At 50.3% G+C, this 22,968-nt stretch overlaps 1 protein-coding gene across 2 annotated transcripts; it reads left to right on the plus strand.

Moving 5' to 3' along the window:
• The first annotated feature begins 601 nt into the window (after positions 1-601).
• On the plus strand, positions 602-7,235 carry LOC116883710 (keratin, type II cuticular Hb5). Of its 2 annotated transcripts, XM_032884928.1 has the most exons (9): positions 602-1,021; positions 3,258-3,466; positions 3,927-3,987; positions 4,121-4,216; positions 4,811-4,975; positions 5,178-5,303; positions 5,693-5,913; positions 6,620-6,651; positions 7,042-7,235. In XM_032884928.1, the coding sequence occupies exons 1-9, from the start codon at positions 602-604 to the stop codon at positions 7,233-7,235; spliced, it is 1,524 nt and encodes a 507-aa protein (XP_032740819.1). The 2 variants fall into 2 exon arrangements, with proteins under 2 accessions (XP_032740819.1, XP_032740826.1); XM_032884935.1 differs by lacking the exon at positions 6,620-6,651 and having other exon boundaries at positions 7,042-7,162.
• The last annotated feature ends 15,733 nt before the right edge of the window (positions 7,236-22,968 follow it).

A 22,968-nucleotide genomic window follows, 5' to 3' on the forward strand; every position in this document is an offset into this window, starting at 1 on the left:
CCTTAAGAACACATGGTCAGAGAGACCGCTCTAGTCCTGAACCACCTTAGGGTGAGCTGTTGGGGACTGTGAGACTGGTCCAGGGACAGTGATGGACATGAGCATATGAGGATATGTCTGTGTGGGGCCAGCGACAGAGTAGAGACAGCTGGGATTCACCTAAACTGGCACTTGATTCTACACCCCCCACTGCTATCCCAAACCTAGCCGCCCCCAGATTGTTATGGAGTTCAAATCTGTCTCCAGGTGTGGGTTGAGGCCATCTCAGAGAGACTGTGTGAAAATTAATTACTTAATGTGTGTAAAGAGCTTTGAAGATGAAAAGTGCTTCCCAGTGTCCGTAATAACATCTTCAATCCTTCACGGGGCCCAAATCACCTCTGAGCTCACCTTTAAGATGAGTCCCTAAGGAGTTCCTGGCAACCTCCCCAAGCCCATAAACAACATAAAATGGCTTTTCACTGCTTTTACACAGCCAACCCCAGCTCTCCCCACCAATAAAAGGACCTCAGAGGATCAGAGAGACCCAAAGGATTCCAAGTCTCACACTCTGCAACCTGCACCAAACCCACAGCCGCGTAGACACCGTCCAGCTCCCGCCATGTCCTGTCGCTCCTACAGGATCAGCCCAGGATGTGGAGTTACCAGAAACTTCAGCTCCTGCTCAGCCGTGGCCCCCAAAACTGGCAACCGCTGCTGCATCAGCGCAGCTCCCTTCCGAGGAGTGTCTTGCTACCGGGGATTGACAGGCTTCACCAGCCGAAGCCTCTGTAACCCGAGCCCCTGCGGGCCACGCATGGCTGTTGGGGGCTTCCGCTCTGGCTCCTGTGGACGCAGCTTTGGATACCGAGCCGGAGGCGTCTGTGGTCCAAGCCCACCCTGCATCACCACCGTCTCTGTCAACGAGAGCCTGCTCACCCCCCTCAACCTGGAGATCGACCCCAATGCTCAGTGCGTGAAGCATGAGGAGAAGGAGCAGATCAAGTGTCTGAACAGCAAGTTCGCGGCCTTCATCGACAAGGTGGGTGTGGCTTGCAATGGTCCAGAGCAGACCTCAGCGCTGACCTTCCATGGGAAGGTCCCAGTCTGTTGGGGAGACAAACTGGCTGCCAGGTTATGGACAGGAGAGGGGGAGAAATGCAGCCCACATAGATCCACATAGATAAATGGATTGATCCACTGACTTCTTTGGGTACTTGGAAAAGTCACTATGTAGTCTAGAAACGGAGTCTACAGTTTAAAGTGTGTGTGTGTGTGTGTGTGTGTGTGTGTGTGTGTGTGTGTGTGTGTGTGTGTGTGTGTGTGTGTGTGTGGGAAAAGCATGGGTGTCCCCAGAAGCTTGGTTGGGGTCTGAGGGTTAGGAGAATGGAAGGCCATACAAACAGAAGGCACAGTGGCTGTCTAGGCAGCACAGGAAGTAGAAAGGAGCTGTGCAGGTCACACTGCCTCTTCGTGCACTGGCTGTGACAACTTAGCAATGTGACACCTCAGGCAGGATGCAGCCCTGACTAACAAGACCAGCCTTGTGGTTTTATTCAAGGATTCTGGGGTGCAGTTATGGAAAGTACAGGACAGTAGCAATCATTGGAGAAATGTCAATGGTTACTGTCTTTCCCAAAGACAGTAGTGGACATACGGCAGCTGAACAAGGAAGTGAGCACTGGAAGAGGGATAGGGAGGTGGCCTGCCTGGAAGGGTACCCATCAATGCTGGCAGCTGTCTCCCAGGGGCCTATGGGAATGGAGTCTAAAGCCATCTTTTAGCAGAGCAGGTCTGACTTTAGGTTCTAGAGACCAGAAGAGTAACATATTTCTTTAGTGGTCTTAATAAATCCTCATGGGTAGATCCTAATATCCACATTACACAGAGAAATGGAACCGAGGAAGCTTGGGGACACCAGATGCACTGTATACCAGTGAAGGCAGTGTACAGGGACATTACTCTGCCAGTGACACAAAACCTTAATAGAGAGAGAGAGAGAGAGAGAGAGAGAGAGAGAGAGAAAGCCATAAAAACAGAAATAAACAGACATTGATAAAGAAAACACTGAAACAGATGAAGACATGAACATAGAAAAAATAAAGGTCTTAGATATAGATGTGAACAGAGAGCCATGGACATATTGGGTACAGTGTGTGTGTGTGCGCGCGCGCGTGCGTACATGCGTGCATGCATGCATGTGTGTGTGTGTGTGTGTGTGTGTGTGGTGTAGTGTGGTGTAATGTATGTGTGTGTGATGTTGTGTGCTATATGGTTTGGTGTGGTGTGTGCATGTAACATATGTATGTGGTATGGTGTAGTGTGTGTATTGTGTTATGGTATGTGGTATGTGTGTGGTGTGTATGTGTGAGCACATGCATGAAGTCTATGTGAAGTCTATGTGTGTGGTATGTGTGTGTTTGTGTATGTATGTGCTGTATGTGTAGACACATATGTTATAGGGTGCACATGTGTGGGGGTGTTCTCACACAGGCCTGGGTACCACACAGTGGTACTGAAGATGTGTTTGTTGGGAATGGATAATTGAGGGACCATTGGTAATTAGAGTAGCTTTATTGACTTGCTATCCCTGCTACATGTCAGGAACTGTACTAAGCATTTTGCATGTGTGAACCTGCTCAGTTTTCATAGCTGTAGCACTATTATCTCAGAAGTGAGGAGCACGATGGCAAGAGGCTCGACAGCTTGTCCATCTCCAACCACAGAACTGCTGCAGCCTGACCTCTGGCTTTGAGCCAAAGTTGTATTTCTCAGCCTGCATGAAAGGGCAGAGAGCTCTGGCAAAGTATACCACACACACATAACACACACACACACACACACACACACACACACACACACACTCACCACGCGCTCACACACATAACACATACACCAAAATACACACATACCGCATACACATACACACCTCACACCTCAGACCACACCTCCCCACACACACAGACGCACACACAGATACACAGACACACACCACATGCACACCACATACAATACACACAAAACACATACATAATAAATATACACATACACACCACATACCCACCACCACACATATGTACACACCACACCACACAGTATACACACCACACCACACACACATACCATGTGTGCACACATACCCCTCATGCACTCAGACACATATACACACATACATGCACATCACACACACACACACACACACACACACACACACACACACACACACACACACACTTTCTAAACTCCCACTCTGTCTCCCTCCTTGCCCTGAATGACAGGTGCGCTTCCTGGAGCAGCAGAACAAACTGCTGGAGACCAAGTGGCAGTTCTACCAGAACCAGCGCTGCTGTGAGAGCAACCTGGAGCCGCTATTTGGAGGCTACATAGAGACCCTGAGGCGGGAGGCTGAGTGTGTGGAGGCCGACGGCGGGAGGCTGGCTGCTGAGCTCAACCACGTGCAGGAAGCCATGGAGGGCTACAAGAAGAGGTGAGTCCTCTGCATGCCTACAGGACACCGGGAAGGAAGGGGACGAGAAGCCTCTGCTGCAGCATCTGTAGGGTCCCCGTAGGACCTCCCCGGCCTTGGAGAGTGTGTCCAGGGGACCAAGTGCATTAGGATAGGAGTCTGCATGGGAGTCCCACTGCTGTCTTTCTATTCTTTGCCTGCCTTCCTGCTCTGGGCACTAGACTGAAGGCTCTCCATGCCAGCACAGTACTAGGATGCCAGAATGATTTAGACCTGAGGTGAATCTGCCCCAGAGGCAAAGAACTTGAGAATACCAGTCGAGATGAGACCTAGCTGGGAGCAATGCACAGACAGATCGCCCAAAGACAATGTCAGACAGGAAAGGTCTGATCCCTCTTATGACCCCTGGAAGAACTTGGCTAGGTGCTGAAGCGGGATTTGAGGCTCCAGCTCTGAGTTCTAGTCCTTTCTCCACATGCAGGTATGAAGAGGAGGTGGCTCTGAGGGCTACGGCAGAGAACGAGTTTGTGGTTCTAAAGAAGGTAAGGGTCCTCCTGCAGGGCAGAGAGGGAGGAGCCACCTTTGTGACCTCCAGGCACAGTTGCAGGGCTAGCCAGACCACTTACCCTCGGACTCTTTCACACACGCCTTCCCTCCTCTCTGCCCCCCCATCAGGATGTGGACTGTGCCTACTTACGTAAATCGGACCTGGAGGCCAACGTGGAGGCCTTGGTGGAGGAGTCAAGCTTCCTGAAGCGTCTCTATGAAGAGGTAGATTCACTCACTCGCATGCCAGAGACACACAGAGATGGGGCGGAGGTTCAGGGGCCCGTGTCTGAGAATGCACAGCAACATGCTACATGGATAAACCTACCACCCACAGCCGTGTGAAAAGGCCCCACTGCACAGGGTGTAGAATGTCGGGTTACAGAGCTAGCTACAGGCATCTGTGTTGACAGGTATAAGGATAGCCATGTCTATGTGTTTGGCTTCTGTTCCTGTGCCCGCGGGCTTTTCTGCACGTCAGCCTGTGTGTGCATGCTAATCTGTAGATAGATATAAGAGGGATTCCATGTGTGAAGGTCCACAGTGGACTAGATACTGTTGGGCATTCAAATCCAGATTCTTTGCCTGGGTCTTCAAGTTAGGCCTTTCCCACACGTCTTCCATTTTCAAGTCTGAGGCTGGCCCCAGGTGATGTTTAGGGCTCCTGCCTTGGGTGTTCTATATTGTGTTCATGTGTGAATCAAGGAGGAAGGGGCAGGAATCACAGACCTTCCTCCAGAGAATCAACACTGTCCTCAGGGATGGGCGCCAAGCCCAGAAAAGTCACCAAGTATAATGCTCTTACTGCTGACTCCACAGGAAGTCCGTGTTCTCCAAGCCCACATCTCAGACACCTCCGTCATTGTCAAGATGGACAACAGCCGGGACCTGAACATGGACTGCGTCGTTGCTGAGATCAAGGCTCAGTATGATGACGTCGCGAGTCGCAGCCGTGCAGAGGCTGAGTCCTGGTACCGCACCAAGGTGATTGCCTCCTAGACCTGGTTGTAAGAGCCATGCAAGGTGTCTAATAGAAAAGGACTGGGAAGGGAAGGGCAGGCTGATCTCAGGTTGGGGTGGCCGGCCAGCACTGCTGTGTGGAAATGTTGTACAAGCTGCACACTCGTTGGTGTTATGGTCCTACTGTGTGCTTCACGAACGTCTTTCTCCCATCTCCAATCACCAGTGTGAGGAGATGAAGGCCACAGTGATCCGGCATGGGGAGACCCTCCGCCGCACCAGGGAGGAGATGAACGAGCTGAACCGCATCATCCAGAGGCTGACGGCTGAGATCGAGAATGCCAAGTGCCAGGTGGGTTGAAGGGAGATTCAAGCAAGCGATAAGAAGAGACAGGCAGCATCACCGGGCCCTTGGCCCGCTAGAATGAAATGACATGGCTCCAATAAAGCACAAGAGGTAGTAGGGATCTAGAGAGAAGGCAGGGTTTCCCTCATCTCATACAGCCCTTACACTGGGGTGACACGTTCACTGACATCCGGTAGCCATTGTTCACCAGCAAAGCGAAATGCTGAAAATCCCCTGCCTCCTTCTCTTCTTTGGATTGCCAGAAGAGCTAACTACCTTCCATGGACTCTCTAGGGCTCTCTCTTCTCTTGCTCTACACACTAGGAGGAGCCCAGCTGGGGCCCCACCCAACCCATATCGTGTTCTAACAAGATACCCCCTCTATACCCCCACAGCGAGCAAAGCTGGAGACTGCTGTGGCTGAGGCAGAGCAGCAGGGAGAGGCCGCCCTCACCGATGCCCGCAGCAAGCTGGCTGAGCTGGAGGCTGCCCTGCAGAAGGCCAAGCAGGACATGGCCTGCCTGCTCAAGGAGTACCAGGAGGTGATGAACTCCAAGCTGGGGCTGGACATCGAGATCGCCACCTACAGACGCCTGCTGGAGGGCGAGGAACACAGGTGAGCTGAGGAGAACCTTGTGGGAATTCATTTAGGGGCAAGCTGTCTAGGGCCTGTCAGACCTTGGATGGAAGGAAATGACCTTGGTCCTCCCAGGGAACTGTCTGTTCCCAAATGTGACACACAGTCTGACTACCCTACTCCAGGCCAGGCTTCAGTACTAATGGTTACCTATCACATATCACATGCTCTATGTCAAGTGCCCATTTTTAATCCTCCATTCTGTCAGGGAGGTACCATTTTTCCTATCCAAAAGCAGAAGCAGATTGGCTCAATGTCCCAAGGACACAAAGTTACTAAGCTGCAGAGCTCGAACCCTACACTTGGCCTCCTAGAGCCCGTTCATAGCTTCCTTTGACATTAAGCTCGTGTGTAATAAGGATGATGTTCCCTGTATTCATCTAGCTCAATCTAATCCTTGCTGAAAGCACTACTGGCATTCCGCAGGGTCAGTCATTGATTGCAAGCAGTGTGTGAAAGTCACAATTCCACTCACTGCTGCTCTAAAGAAAGAGGGTTGGTCTCCATGGATTAGGGATACATCACAAAAAGAAAGTCAACAATTGATGAGGATTTGGGGGAGCCCTTCCTCCTTTCAGGAGATAGAGTTTACCTAGGACAAAAGCTGACCCTGTCTGTCCCCAGGCAACTGTCTCAAGGAATCCAGCTCACTGCTTGAAACTAATGGCACGTTCTTTTCCCCTAGGCTATGCGAGGGTGTGGGCTCTGTGAATGTCTGTAAGTATCTGATGGAAATGCCCCCTAGAAAAACGGCTTTAGGGATGGGCAAAGCTGATCATAGGCCTACCCCACTGAACCCCAATGTTCCCCAACTTCCTCAGTCTCTCTTCTTATCAAGGCTCCTCTCTAAGGACTACTGGGGGTGGGAAAGGGTATCCAAAAAGTTGAGTGCCCCTTATTGGTGGTCACCAGGAACTGCAGTCCAGGGAGAGGAGTCTAGAAATCCTCACACCTCTCCAGATGTGCTTTGAGGTTGAAAAGTAGAACCTGTCAGCAACTGATCCCTTGAAAAAGAGGCAGGTCCTGTGTGTGAAGCCCTCAGGGACTTCTGGTGGGTGGGTGACACCCCAGTAAGCCTCTCATCTCTTCCTGTTCCTCTTCCCACAGGTGTCAGCAGCTCCCGTGGAGGAGTCACATGTGGGGGCCTCACATATGGCACTACCCCAGGGCGCCAGATTGCCTCTGGACCCTCTGTCACCGGGGGCAGCATCTCAGTGATGGCCCCTGACTCCTGCTCTCCTTGCCAGCCCCGTGCCTCCAGCTTCACCTGTGGGAGCAGCCGCTCTGTGCGCTTTGCTTAGTGCCAGGACCTCCAAATGAGCCACCTGTCTGCCCCAGAGTGGAGTGGTGTGTGAATGGAAAATGTGTGCTTGCTTGAGAATCTTCTAGATGCTCCTGTTAGAGGAAAGAGTTCAGGGCCACTCTCCTCTGCCTTCTCCTTTTAGGGAGTTGTCTCCCAGTTCTCCTCTGGCTTTACTTTAGAAGGTCATTCATTCCCAACCCATCCCTTAATCCTAACCTGTCTTCAAATACTTGTAAATGATTTGTATCCTTCACCAAGCTCTGTGGGACACTACCAGTCACCCAGGGTGACAATAACGCTTGGCCTTCTTGGGTCAAGGCATGACCTAACCACCCAGCCATGCCCCCAAAAACCAAGAACCAGAGAGAACCCTTCCCAAGCAGCTTCCCCTTCTGGCCCCAGGTACAGGGGCAGCAAGCACCTGCCTATCGTTGGTTGGGTTTGCTAACCTCCCTGGCTGACTGCCTTCCTTGGGGCAACCTGCTCTAACCACACTTCTTGGGTTACCTCCCAGGAAACAGTCTATGCTTTGGGGAGGCCTACTACCTACAGCCCCTATCTAGGGAGCTTTGAACAGGTCTTGCTGTTCAAGAAGCCTTTGCACATTTCACAGGCCCCATACTCGCTCAGGCCTCCCCTGCCTGTGCACAGGAAACTGTCCAAGGGAGAGCTGGCGGGATGGGGACTATGGCCACTTTCTGTCTGTGGGTGCCTTGCCTCCTGGGTTGACCCCATCTGTGTTTCAATAAATACTGTTGCGATGCAAGTGTGTGTGATGTTTTGTGTCAGCAACCCCCCCCCACACACACACACACTCTTTGCCTGCACCAACCAACCAGTCTTAAGTCAGTCACACATTGGTAACCAACATTTTTGAAAAGCCAGTACCGTAGGTCACAAGGTGACCTTCTCCACTCATCCCTGTGACTCCTCCTTTTCCCATCCATTCCCAAAGCCTGATACACTCATCCTCTTCTCCTCTGTCCCTGCTGACTTGGACATAGATCCAGCTTCCCCTACAATATATCCTCCCCACAAAATAAACCATCCTGTTGTCCTGATTAAACTTACTATGGCTGTGATGAAACCTTACCAAACCAACCTGTGGGTAAAAGGGGTTGTTTGCCTTCCATTTCCTTAGCTCTGCTCATTCTCAAAGGAAGTCGGGACAGGAACTCAAACAGGGAAGGAACCTAGAAGCAGGAGCTGATGCAGAGGCCATGGAGGGGGGCTGCTTACTGGCTTGCTCTCCATGGCTTGCTCAGTCTGCTTTCTGATAGAACCCAGGACCACCAGCCCAGGGATGGCCCCGCCCACAGTGGGCTGACCCCTCCCCACCAATCATTAGTTTTAAAAAATACCCTAAGGCTTGCTTATGGAGGCATTGTCTCACTTCAGGCTCCTCCTCTCTGATGACTCTCGCTTGGGTCAAGTTGACATAAAACTAGCCAGCAAAACTGACCCCTTGTCAACTCGACACACCAAGATGTCACTGTTAAACCCACAGACTTTCCTTTCTTGTCCATCCTGAAAGCTTTAAGCCTACATATATGTGTATATGCGCACAGGACAAGGAAAGTGTTCTTGCTTTCTCTTCTTTTGAGACAGGGTCTCTCTGAACCTGGCGCTGGCTGATTGGCTAGAATGGTGCACATGAGCTCTTGGGATGGGTGTCTCCTCAGCCTGCATTAGGGTTATAGTCATTGATAACCAAACCTAACTGCTTTATGGGGTCCCTGTGCTCGCACAGCAAGCAGTTTACTGGCTCAACTGCCCTCTGGGGAAAGTACTTTAAAGGAGTCAAGGTCTCTAGAATTGAGATTAAGGTAAAGACAGAAAAATGAGCAGCCCAAACAACGAGGATGGTCTGCCTGCTTCCTCTTCGAAACATCACAAACCAAGCTAACATCTTCATCAGAGAAGTCAGCCCTCTGCAGTTAATTCTTGTTTAAATGTTCTATGTTCTCCCCAAACATAAAGTTCCCAGAGGGTTTGGGAGCATGGGTTGCAGCTCTTCTGAAATAACCATAAGCTTGGTCTGAGCTGTCTATTCCTTCCCCACCTGAAGTAGCCAGCCTTCTCCATCCAGCCCCCAACCCCTCTGCTTCCTCATTCTAATAAACACCCAGGATGGTTCCTTCTCTAGCTCCATTGTCCTTTTCTGTCTCCTGCTTCAGTCTCTGCGGTCTTAGGAAACACAACTTCATCTTACTGCTCCTGAGGCAAACAGTGAATTTCTCCACACTGCCCAGGGACTGTAAGGTGAGCCCTAGGGAGACAACCTACTGGGGACCACATCCTATTGGGGTCACTCAGGTCCCCCCAACCCCCGCTGCTCTCTGCATGTGGGCACTGCAAGGTGACCCTGGAAAGTGTTTGCTCATTAAACAGTATTGCAACTAAATCACCAGCACCAAGACCTGCTTTTGTCCATGTGGGGACCTGACTAGAAGGACTTAAGGTCAGAAAAACCCATTCATCCTGCCTCTGACATCTGTCACCTGTGAAAAGGAAACTTCTGGTTTGCTGGAAGGTCAGTTATGTCAAAAGATGTTTTGCTGGGGCACACGGGTGAAAGGGTGTCTTCAGCTGCTGAATCTTACTTGGTGTTTGCTACGGGACTGAACTGCTGACAAGATCAAGCTCAATCCCAAAGAACTATCCACTTCCCCCATATCCTAATAACTTTATCTCTTCCACTACCTCTGCTGCGTGCTGGGCTAGAAGAGAGGTTGAACACTTATTAAAAGTAGTTGGAAAAAGTTTTTGCCTACACACCTGGGTGCACATGGAAATCCCTGCTCAGTCCCCCACAAGCCAAGACAGCCCCAGTGTGCCCCATGGTTTCCTTAGAGTGAATGACTGTCTCCTTCTCTCCCTCCCCCTTCCCTCCATCCTTCCCCCTTTTCTCCCTCTCCCCCTCTTCCTCCCTCTCTCCCTCTCCTTCCCTCTCCCCATTTCCCCCTCCTCTCCATCTCCCTCCTCCTTTTGGATCAGGTATAAGCTCTCAGCTCCAGCTCCAGCTCCAGCTCCAACCCCATGACTGTCTGCCCTACTATGATGGCCTCACCTCTGAGACTGTGGGAGACACATCTCAAGGCATCAGAAGAACTTCTTTACCAGGGAAAACTGTCCAAAGGCTTTGCTATGGCTGGAGAACAAATGTATACTCTTATGCCAAAATATGTTTTTGTTGGTGGTATCTTTTCTAGGCCTTTTTTATGTTAATATCAAAGAACATACAGGAAGTAGAGATCGTCCTGAACAAGAAGGGAAAGCTGTCCATTAAAAGTTGTCTTTATTTCACTCCAGGCAGCCAGCGGGGACGCTGAGCAGACCTCCACAGGTGGCACTTTCTGGGACTATGTTCTTGTCAGTTTGTTTGTTTGTTGTTTAGGGGTTGTTTGTGTTGGATTTTGGGGGTTTTTTTTGTTTTGTTTTGTTTTTGTTTTTTGTCAGCTTGACAAAGCTAGGATCATCTAGGAAGAGGAAACCTCAAGCGAGGAATGCCTCCATCAGATTGGCCTGTAGGCGTGTCTGTGGCGAATTTTCTTGATTGATGATTGCCATTGGAGGGCCCAGATCATGAGGTGGTGCTGCCCCTTGGCAGGTGGTCCTGGGTTGTATTAAAAGCAAGCTTAAGAGCCCATGGAGAGCAAGCCAGAAGCCAGCATTCTTCTGTGTCCTGTGCTTCAATTCCTGCTTCCAGGCCTTGAGTTCCTACCCTGGTTTCCCTCCATGATAAATAGTAGACTGTACAGGGGAAGAGCACTTGACACCACTACTAATGACCACATCCTCTGGGTCACAAGAGATGGGAGTACCCAGGTCCCCACAGACCATTCCACTACCCTTGGAACAGCCCACACCTGTGGACAGAGAGGAGAGATCAAAAATCTCTTCACAGCAGAAGTTGTGTAACTCAGAATCATCACCCCACTGTTCTGCCTCAGTTAGGGTGGCTTCCAGTTTATGGTGCTCGGGAGAGAGGAGGGAAGGAGTTTGGAAAGGAACAGCCATTGAGGAGTCCCTGTAATTCATCAATGGCCTTGGTCATATTATTCCCTATCATGTAGCCGTGTGGTGGTACACACCTTTAATCCCAGCACTTGGGAGGCAGAGTGCTGGGATTACAGCTGAGTATCGCCACATCTAGGCCTCTTTTCCTTCATTTTTGTACCACTTTATTATAAAACTCATGTGATTTCACATGTGAGCCAGCAGAGGGAAGAAATGTTAGCGCTGGAGTAGCCTGGACAATAATTAGTGACGTTGCTGTGTGTCTGTATGCCAATGTTCATTTACGAGGTACCTTTAGAGATGTGATGTTATTCACCGTGATCAGACTGACTCTGCAGGCTTGTCAGAACGTGCACGGTTGTTTCCACTCTGCAGAGAAGAGAGAGAGATGAAGAGCAGCTGTAACTTGTCTAGTTATTGGCTGGGAAAGGCCAATTACAAATCGAAGAGGAAGCTTCTGTTCTGGGTCTCAAACTTGTGACCCACAGAGTCCAGCATGCTCTAGTATCATAGCATTGCAAGTCCAGAGCCACACCGCCTTTTCCTTACGTCATGGGGTTTGGGCGGGGAGAATAAATTAGAATCTTCTTCACCGTGTGTACAAAAATAAAGTTCAAATTGACCAGTGACCTCGATGATCCAAGTGTGAGAGGAAGAGGTGTAAATGTAGCCATGGGGAAAAGCAGAGAACATCATGAACATCTCGAGCTCCTACACAGAGGTCATCTCCAATACCACAGAGCTCCTACAACAGAGAGGGCATTTCCAATACTGCAGAGCTCCTACACAGAGGGCATATCTAATACCTCGGAGCTCCTACAAGAAGGCATCTCTACTATAGTGGAGCTACTACAAAAATGCCCTTAAAGGAAGAACAAACAGACTTGGCCACATTCACGCTGGCCAAGTTTCTGTTTGATAACAGACATCAAGCAAAGAAAGCGGACAAAAGTAGACTCGGGGAAGAGACCAGTGCATGCAAAGTGAGACCACAGAGGGTTACGGGTGAATGGAAGGATAAGGCAAAGCTGCAGATCCCCAAGGGGGGGGGGACAAAAAACAAAGGGATCTCAGTGGAAAACGAGGCCGCTGAGAAAAACCAGAGGAGGAGATGCAGATGAGTCCTGTGAGAATACAAGTCACACATCGCCAGTCAACCAGAGAAATGGGAAAAATCACGCCAACAGTCATCCGTCAGACCCACAGAACTGCGGAGTGACCACGGAACGTGCTGGAACAACACAGGGGTGTCAGCACAGTTCCCACCTAAGCCCATTCCAAAGGTGGCAGCCGTCCATGAACACAGGAAGAAAGCAGATGCAGAGGGAGCCCAGGCAGTCTCAGCCACCTGACCTGCTGTTGCTTGGCCTCCCCCAGCTCACGGGTCAGCGTCTGGAGATTCAACTCAACCCACTGAGCTCCTCCTTGGCTTTGTGAGGACCTTGCTGGGTCACAGTGACCTTCGCTGGGTCACTGGGACCTCCTCTCTTTGCACTGTGGTTGCAGCCAAACAAGCAAATGCTATGATGATCCCTCCTTCCTGGACCAGCATGGCCCCAGCTAACACAGGAGAGCTCAGCCTCCAGAGTGTGGTTCGCATGGCTTGTCCATTATAGACTAATCCTGGGCTGCAACTAACTCTCAGTCTATAATTACCAGACCTCGTATGCCCAGCTGGGAGCTAGACCTGGCCACCTGCCCACTGAAAGGTGTGTGACTGACTGTTCTACCCCAGAAGAAGGAAAAGCCCCTTGCTGTATGTCTTGAGGTGATAAAAATGATCTGATTCCAGGAGAGTCGAGGTTAGAATAACCAGGACAAACTGATGTCAAATCTCCTTAGGGCTAACAATGGTCAGTGGTACAGCATTTGCCACGCATACAGGAGGCTTGGGTTTCATCGCTAGAACCGTGTGGTGGTGGTGGTGGTAAAATCATCTTTGACTTTGTCCATATCTTCAAGGGGAAGGGGTAAATTCACAGTCATCCCATGAGTTTGCTTGGCAAACATGTCTGGCTGAAGCAAAGGATTTACACTTGCACAGAGCTTCAGAGGCGCTCTCTCTCTCTCTCTCTCTCTCTCTCTCTCTCTCTCTCTCACACACACACACACACACACACACACACACACACACACACCACAAAATTGCAGAGCTTGACCATTTATTGCAGAGTGACTTATCAATAAGCCACGTTCCTCTGGTGCTCTGAAGAGCATCAGGGGTTCAAGACTTGGCCCCAGGGCCTTTCCCTGCCTTCTCTCACTGGTGACATTTGCCCCCTACCTGCTCTTCAGCCCTGGTGTCTGTCTGGTGCCTCCTGCTTCTTCTCACGTTTGTTCTGGTCTTCTAATGAAGGACATTAGAAGGGAACGAGTCATTGTCAGCCTAGGAGGAGCCTCCCCCAGGACAAGAAATGAAAATTCTCAACGCCCATGGGCGAGACCCAGAAGCCGTGTGCTCTTTGGGTCTGCATCCCTAGAAGCCAACTAGAAAAGGATCCAACCGCAAGGCAAGCGAAGCCTCCCACCAGGGCACACAGACCCCACACAAACTGCAGGCTGGATTCCAGTTCCTTCCCTCCGTATTCCATGCAATGGATACCTGCAGGGATCTATGATCACGGCGTGATAGATACACAGCCAGGTGTGATGGTGCTTGCCTATAATCCTAGCACCTGAGAGGCCAGCCTGGGCTCCATAATCAAATGAGCTCCAAGCCAGCATGGAGTACACAACAAAGACCTGTCTTAAGGAAGGAAGGAAGGGAAGCAGGGAGAGAGGGAGAGAGGAGGGAGGGGAAAAGAAAGTATTAAGCCTGTGGACGAGGAAAGGATTCTAAGGGACTCTATCTCTCAAGTCCTGAGAAAGTGTAGGGGCAGAGAATGCCTTGGGCAGAATTCCTGAAGGTTCACTGACTTCTTAGGATGCTTTGGTTACCAAGTGGGGACTTTTGGGGTCCCAGACCCCACTGCATCAATGAGAGCCTGCTCACGCCCCTCAACCTGGACATCGATCCAGGGTTGGGTAGGAGGGAAGGAGTCTCTACCCCCTCTTGGTCCTGGCTCCATGTTACATGCCAGAGTGACAGCATATTCTCTGTGACAACTGTGCAGCCCTTATCCCTCCCATGCGTGGTAGCTGGGATCTGGTAGTCAGGGTCGCAGATACGTATAAACTCATCGGGTGGATACGCAGCATTCAAAGTCGATGAAGGCTTTGAACCTGCTGTTAGGAACTTGATCTGCTACTTCTTCTCGTGCTTCACGCTTCATGCATTGAGGGTCAAGGGGCGTGAGCAGGCTCTCATTGATGCAGGGGGCTGGGCCCGCAAATGTCCCTACTTAGTAACCAAAGTTTTTCCCACTGTGCGGAAGCCACCTGTAACCTCCTGCATCCTAGGGGACTCTATAGTACACTGGCTCCTGCTGCAGAAGCCCCTTCAGTGCGGGTTAGCATTGCTTCTAGGCTCCGCCCCACGGTTACCTGGCAACAGCCAGGTGTGCCTGACCCACTGTAAAAAGGGCTGCTCGCCCCCTTCTCTCTCTTGCTTTCTTGCTCCTGCTCCCCCTCTCTTCCCATCCCCTCACACACCCCCTTCCATGTGCTCATTTGGCCGGCCTCCCTCCACCCCTGCCTTTCTCTGTCTCTACTCGCTTCCCGTGCTCTATTCATATTATACTTGTATGTGGCACGGGCTGGCGGAGACACCCTCTTCCCCTGCACCTCCACCAAACATATCCTTGGTTTTCTTTTCTTTTTTTATAAAACACAACAGTGCCTGCAGCCTGGGCTCCCAGAACTTTACCAGTAATAATAATAATAATAATAATAATAATAATAATAATAATAATAATCTGCACTGTGTATGTGTTGGGGGTTGGAGACCTTGTACCAGCTAGTGTATGCTGCCTCTTTTATTGGCAGCTCAGTGTCTGAGAGATCTGGGGGTTGGGGGCGGGGGTGTCCAGATTTGTTGAGGCTGCTGGTCTGGTCTTCCTATGGGGTCGCCCTCCTCAACTTCTTCCAGCCTTTCCCCAATTCAACCACAGGAGTCTGAGACTTCAGCCCATTGATCAGATGTAAGTCTCTCCGTCTGCCTCAGTCAGCTGTTTGTTGGGCCCTTGTAGTGGTGGTGGTGGGGCATCTTTGTGGAGATGGGGGGTGGAGGAGGAATGAGATGAGGAACTGTCAGTGGGCAGAATGGGAGGGAGATAATGACTGGGCTGTAAAAAAACAAAATTAAAGATAAAGATAAAGAAAACCTGCACTGCCTCTGCTATGGGCAGACAAATCAGAGCAGGAGCTGAAGTTCCTGGCTGCACAGCCAGAACTGAGGAGATAAGAATGGACCGCCATGTCTCTATTCTGTCCTGGGGACAAAGGACTCAGGACACAAGATCTCACACTGAGACCTGATCTCCTTGCCTTTCTTTTATCAGGCTGTGGAGGGACCTCTTGACTACATAAAAGGCAGGAGGAAGTCCCTAGTGACATTTACGAGTGTGAAAATGCCCCTAGGCAGCCTGAAGCAGTGGCTGGAGCTGAAATTCACCTCTTCTGAGGCAAGCAGGGAGACCCTGTAGCACACCCAACCCTGACATTCCCACCTCTCAGGCCAAGACTCTAGCAAGCCCCGGTTTCCCTTCTATTGGTCATCATTAGTCCTCATGGGCATGCCCAGGCTTGACTGCAATATTCCTGAAACTGACATTTCCTATGTCTCCCTGTGGCTCTACACAGGCACCATTCGGGGCAAACATACGAGGGAGAACCCTTGGAATCTTTCCCTGTGACCACTGTACTGGTTGGTTTTGTGTGTCAACTTGACACAAGCTGGAGTTAATCACAGAGAAAGGAGCTTCAATTGAGGAAATGCCTCCATGAGACCCAGCTGTAAGGCATTTTCTCAACTAGTGATCAAGAGGGAGGACCCAGCCCCTTGTGGGTGGTGCCATCCCTGGCTGGTGGTCTTGGGTTCTATAAGAGAGCAAGCTAAGCAAGCCAGGGGAAGCAAGCCAGTGAGTAACATCCCTCCATGGCCTCTGCATCAGCTCCTGCTTCCTGACCTGCTTGAGTTCCAGTCCTGACTTCCTTTGGTGATGAACAGCAATGTGGAAGTGTGAGCTGAATAAATCCTTTCCTCCACAACTTGTTTCTTGGTCATGATGTTTGTGCAGGAATAGAAGCCCTGACCAAGACAAACACCCAACCCTGGAGTGTGACCATTACAATGTGGGTTGTTCTTGAAGTATGTCTATCCACCATCTTGTTCCTTGCCTACTAGCTTAGACCATGTCCTAAGGAGACCCTGGCTGTATTGAAGGACTGGACAGGCTGGACCCACAATGTGCTAAACTTACAGGTGCCTCAGGAGGAAGAAGCGCAAGGAAGTTTAATAAGATGGACGTGCTGCCTCTGAACAACCCAGCTCCCGTGGGAACAGGAGGCAGATGAGGGGATAATAAACCCAGTAAGGGCACAACGCTGCATCTTTGCTCCCTTCAGAAGGTCCCTTGTAGCTGGCTCTGGTCACAAATGGGGCAAGGCCAGCTGAATCTCAGTACATGGTCAACTTTGGCAGGGGTTCTATTGCACCAGGCGGAGGTTCCTGGAGAAGGTTATTCCAGAGTGTGAGATGCATCAGAAGGACAGGAACCTTAGCCAGGGCGTGCTCCCTCCAGAGGGCGTGCTCCCTCCACATGGGGTGCTCCCTCCACATGGGGTGCTCCCTCCACAGGGGGGTGCTCCCTCCACAGGGCGTGCTCCCTCCAGAGGGGTGCTCCCTCCACATGGGGTGCTCCCTCCACAGGGGGGTGCTCCCTCCACAGGGGGGTGCTCCCTCCACAGGGCGTGCTCCCTCCACAGGGGGGTGCTCCCTCCACATTTACTCACACTCAACCTTAAAGATCATCCCCTATGTGGGACCCAAAGAAGCATGGAGGGTATGGGGATAAAGGAAAGTGCCTGTCTTCTTCCAGAGTGCAGTGCCAGCTGGCTGGAGCATGGGTGCCTGAGCGAGCCGTTCTGAAGCACAGGCATGGAAACAAATCTCCAGGCTGCGGTGTTTGGGGAACCGACCTTGTTCTTGGACCTTCCTCTCTGCTTCCTGACACCATGAGGCCAGTGGCCTTCCTCTGTCCAGCCCTTCCACATGCTGTTTCTGCTGGACAGAGGAAGGCCACAGGCAATGTCAGGTAAACAAAAGGGGCGGGCTCTTCCTGATCCGGGAAGTAGTGACTAAGAACTTGTCACCTAATGTCATGAATGCTCATACACTTTTAATTTTTTATCTTTTATTTCCATCGTTCCTTATATAGACGTATCTTGTTGATTTTCATAAGCTTCCAGCTCCTTTCTTTTTCTACGTTTGTTCCTAGGCTGTGAACACTTTGGTGCTTGAAGTATTCAGCTGGTAGGGTTGCGACTTGTGCCCTGTTGGATGAAGCTCTCTTCTGTCTGTCCATATATTTCCCAAACATACTATCTGTGTTTTCCCCACTGATTTCCATGCCTCTAACCCAGACACCGCCCTTCTTATTTCTATTCTACTCACTCCTACTCTCAATCCCTTCCCTTTCATGTCACTACTTACATAAAGGTTTGCTTCACCCAGGGCCCTAGAACTCCCACCAGGGAACACAAGTCATGCACACAGCGTCTTCTGCAGCTAACACTGGGTCTTCTGTTCCTACAGCTGATGTTCCTTCTGAAATGTGTGTTCCTTTGGAGACAACACAGCAGGAGCACCACAATGAAAAACAAGTGTCAATGCAGAAAACACAGCTCTCACCTCCAAGAGAGGGAGAGAGAGTTTATCCCAGAACCAAATTTGAGTGACCATGGCCCTAAAGCACAGAGCTTGTCTCCCCCGGGTTCTGTGTTCCAGTATAGAAGCAGTTTTATGGAGTTTCTATAGTAAGAGAAAAGAGAAAGTTATATATTAAGGCATTTTACAAATACATTTTTTGAAAATATTAATTGGTCAGTTACAGCAAGTGGAGGGATCTCAGCTACAGACCTCAGATGCTATCTGGTAGCACCCTCAGCCCTCCTCAGTCCATTGATGGAGAATAGTGTTTTGCTAAGTTACTGTATCCAAAGGTATTTTTTTTAATCTGTTCATTAGGATGTTAGGTCTGATACAGCAGTAGGCAAGAAATAAGTCTTTAAAGGCTAAAGACAGCTGAAAAGAATTTATAATCAGGCTGTCATCAGCCTGTGCAGACAGCTTCTCTCCAGGAATTCATGCCAAGTGGGGTAAAGGGTAAACTACAGACGAGGAAGGACACACCCATTCCAAAAGATGGTAAGTCAAACAACAAAGAAACACAACAACCCAGAGAAAACACGCTACTGAAACACCCCCATAAGCAGAACGCCTCCACATAGTGGGAAACCACGATGCTGAGATACACAAGGTGCCAGGAAACGATCTGGGAATCCTTTCACAAGGTGCGGGGGTTCTCATAGGCTCATATATTTGATTGAATGCTTGACCCCCAGTTGGCAGAGCTGTTTGTGAAGGAATAGAAGGTATGGTCTTGGAGGAAGTGGGGCTGGGCTTTGAGATTTCAAAAGACCATGCCAAGTCCAATTTTGCTCTCTTTCTGTCACCTGCCTGTAGGTCAGCATGTAAAGCTTTCAGCAGCTGCTCCAGCACCATGCCTGCCTGCCTGCCTGCCTCCTGCCATGCTCTCCACTATGATGGACAGGGACTCACTGTAACCAAGCCCACACTTGAACACTCTCTTATAAGTTGTCTTGCCATTGTGTTTCATCACATCAATGCAACAGTAGCTAAGACAGCACACTTGAAAGTACAGACCTTAGGTCCTCTAGTGTGGGTACTAATGATGCCACCTGCCTCATTATCCCTATGGGGCGGTGCACACATGGACAAAAATCAGAGGCAAAGTATCCTAACCCGTGAGACCCTATAACAGAATTGCTACTTTGTATTTCATGCTCTTCTGTGCTGTGTCTAGACAACACCCAGGAGGGGATCATATGCACCTGGAGCCAAAGGACCTGCCTGTGTGACGTCTTGAGAGGAAAGCTAGCTCCATCTCAGCCTGGAGCTGGCTGAGCTGTCTCTGTGAGCCATTTTCCAGTCAGCTAGTCTTTGGAGTTGGCATCATCAGTACCCACCTCTGAATTAAAGAAGGTGCCCTTGGGGGCACACTTAAAAGTCCCTGCATCTGATGGGCTAGGCCACAGATTTATAGACTGAAGTAGCCTCTATCAAGACACAGGGACATCTACAGAGTAAGCCAGAATCTTGACCATGGGATGGTCTGAGGCTGGGAGAGGGAGTGGGTGCTTCCTGTGACACGCTGTGTTTGCAGTCAAGACCACAACATAGAACACACAGTGGCTTTAAGATCTTGTACTGGGCCTCCGCCCTCATACACTTAGGCCAGGAGATCTCAGACAACTGACACTGAAAGTTGATCTCCTCAGCACTCAGCAGTATGGATGCTGGCAGGTGAGCAAACACTGGGGAAGCATCCATGAGAAGGAGCCCCAGAGTGATGGGCCAGTGGGGTCTTTATTAAGGTGAGAAGCAGCCACTGGGGCTGTTGCCCTCACAGCTGCCTCATCCACAGCACAGCCCTGCTGCACAGGCACACCCCAGATTCAGTACAGGCTGAAAGTCTTGCAGAGGAAGCCAGCAGTGGCATAAATTTTTCTCAACCTACTTTAACAAGGGTTCAACTTCCCCTCTAGCCTACCACCCACCAGAGGTGGTGGAAAAGAAAGGGTATTAGGATATGGGGGGTGTAGACCTGTTTAGAAATAGTTCTCTGGGATGGTTCCGACCTTCTTTGTCCTCAGTTTAGTACACTAGCAAACACCACACACAAATTAGTGTGGGCAGTTCAATCCGGAAGAAACATCAAGGCTCCCCAGCCAGTTGCGTCCACAGAAGTGGCAAGCAGCCACAGGAACATCAGGAGCAGTCCTTTGGCAAGTTTCTCTCTATGAAGTCACTGCAAGCCAAGCTCAGCAATGCAATTTAAGGTGAATCAATACCTGTGTGCTGTGGTGAAGAATAGTGAGGCGGAGCAAGACAAACCAACGTTCAAGCCCCCACTGTCTACAGGGTCATATTTATGTTCCTTCTAAACATCATGGGTCCTTTCACATGTCTGCTACAGCAAAACATCCTTTCACCTGTATCTGCTATAGTGAAAGATCCTTCCACCTGTGTCTGCTATAGTGAAACATCCTTCCACCTGTGTGCTTCAGTGAAACATCCTTCCACCTCTGTCTGCTTTAGTGTAACATCCTTCTACCTGTGTCTGCTTCAGTGAAACATCCTTCCACCTCTGTCTGCTTCAGTGAAACATTCTTTCACCTGTGTCTGCTTCAGTGAAACATTCTTTCACCTGTGTCTGCTTCAGTGAAACATTCTTCCACCTGTGTCTGCTTCAGTGAAACATTCTTTCACCTGTGTCTGCTTCAGTGAAACATCCTTCCACCTGTGTCTGCTATAGTGAAACATCCTTCCACCTGTGTCTGCTTCAGTGACACATTCTTTCACCTGTCTGCTTCAGTGAAACATTCTTCCACCTGTGTCTGCTTCAGTGAAACATTCTTCCACCTGTGTCTGCTTCAGTGAAACATTCTTTCACCTCTGTCTGCTTCAGTGAAACATTCTTTCACCTGTGTCTGCTTCAGTGAAACATTCTTTCACCTGTGTCTGCTATAGTGAAACATCCTTCCACCTGTGTCTGCTTCAGTGAAACATTCTTTCACCTCTGTCTGCTTCAGTGAAACATTCTTCCACCTGTGTCTGCTTCAGTGAAACATTCTTTCACATGTCTGCCTTAGCAAAACATCTTACCTGTGTGCCCCAGCAAGACATCATTTGATGTAACTGACTTTCCAAGGAAACCAGAAGGTTCCACTTCAGGGCCCCACCCCACAAAGGCCTGGAAGCTATGAGCAGGCAGGATGGCAGCATGTAAGTAGCTAGTGTGGGGAGAAAGAAGGGGTTGGAGTGACACTTCCAGCTGAAATGTTGCTTCTGATTTCCAGAATAGGGTTATGCTTCTAAGTAAGAGCAGCTACGAGAGTACAAACTCCACAAAGCTTCGGTCAGCAGATTTAACACCCAGGGTCGGTCTTCCAGATGATTCTGTGGTGAGCCCAAAGTCAGTTTGTAATTCTGCACTAACTTCTGAACTCTCAGGCATGGTGTTAGCCAACCTCCTGTTGGCTGGAACAGAACACATCATAGAATTAAGGGAAGAAAGGTTTCACTCAGGCTCAGTACCATGCATCATGGTGGGGAAAAGCCTGGTTGCTGAGTGGGTTAGCCCTGTGTCTGATGAAGCCAGCAGTAGGTCACAGGTGATGGGAAGTGGAAGGAATGGACTGGATCCAGGGTGGGGCTGTAACCATCAAGGCTCTCCCCTGTTTTATCTCAGCTATCCCCACCTCCCAAAGGTCCCAGTACCACTAGCTTTGAACCAAGTATTCAAAAACATAAGCCAGTAGTAGGGGACATTTCACCCTCAGCCTAGAGGCATTCACAGAGGCCGTGTCCAGAGCAGTAACCAACTAGATCTCCCCTGCTCAGACTGCAGGAGAGGAAGAGTGAACAATCTCCATTGCCCACAGCTCTCTGAAAACACTGGCTGGTCCGACAGCACCCACAGGGGTTTCAGGTACACTTGAGATCCTAAGACCCACCATGAGAAGGTCAGAGGAGGAAAGCAGGCTAAGGGATGGGGGTCATAGGAAGTGCTGAGTGGAGGCCCTTAAGGGTCAGGGAGAAGGCCAAGGTGTGTCCCCAAGATGTGGAAAACAACCGGTGGAGTGGAAATAGGGATTGAGTTTTGGGCACTTCCTGAGGCCTGCTTCCAGGCTGCCCCCAAGACCAGAAACTTCCTGTCTCAGATCCCATAGGAGCTACATGGTCCTTCCACTCAACAGACACAACACACCCCCACACCCACACTTACACCCACACTGCAACCCCTTCCTTAACCACCCTCATCCACACCCCATGCTTGTATCCTTGGAGAGGGGAGGGCAGGGAAGCTCTGTGAGTCACCAATGACCTTTGAAAAGGCTGAACAGGATTCCCTCAATGCTCCCACTAGAGGGCTCCCTCGCCCAGAGCCAGATCCCCTGAACCAGTTCCCAAGGACACGTCAGGGAAAGCCCTTTCCTAGGGGAAGTGGCTTCTCCCAGCAATTTCCTATGTCATGTCTCTCCCCCAGTGGTATCACTGCATATACTGACCTCGAAAGAACCAGCCTGGGCAACAAGAAGCCCCCAGCCATGCTGAAAACACTAAACTCCAAACAGCTCTGGCTTCCCTCCTCCAGCCTATAACAGTCTTAGCTGCTCCAAACCCCTTTATAAGCTGCACTTTCACAGGGACCCTGGGAGACTCCAGGCTGAACCCCAACCTCTATGACTGGCCTCCTGGGATCCTTCCCATCGGTTTGCAGGTTTTCTTTGGACATGGTAGAAAGCTAAGTGGGCTGCTCTGTTCATCCTCTGCCTTCCATCTTCCTTCCTCTGTCTCCTCAGCCCCAAGGAACCCTCTGCAACACATAGGATTCCTTCACCACTGTGACTTAAGTGGTGGTGGCTCTGCAGTATGTTTACGGCATCTGCGGAAATGGTCTGGCTCCCAGCTCCCTGTCCTGATCCCCAGATTCCACCATGGTCCCCAGCTCTCACCCTGGCTCCCA

This window comes from Rattus rattus, chromosome 1 (genome assembly GCF_011064425.1).
Source record: "Rattus rattus isolate New Zealand chromosome 1, Rrattus_CSIRO_v1, whole genome shotgun sequence".
In the NCBI taxonomy this organism is placed as follows: Eukaryota; Metazoa; Chordata; class Mammalia; order Rodentia; family Muridae; genus Rattus; species Rattus rattus.

Excerpts from the sequence above, each read along its gene's own strand:
- LOC116883710 (XM_032884928.1), top strand. The coding sequence starts at position 602 with ATGTCCTGTCGCTCCTACAGGATCAGCCCAGGATGTGGAGTTACCAGA. Across the intron at positions 4,976-5,177 it reads AGTCCTGGTACCGCACCAAG|TGTGAGGAGATGAAGGCCAC; the intron begins GTGATTGCCTCC and ends TCCAATCACCAG. Across the intron at positions 6,652-7,041 it reads TGTGGGCTCTGTGAATGTCT|GTGTCAGCAGCTCCCGTGGA; the intron begins GTAAGTATCTGA and ends CTCTTCCCACAG.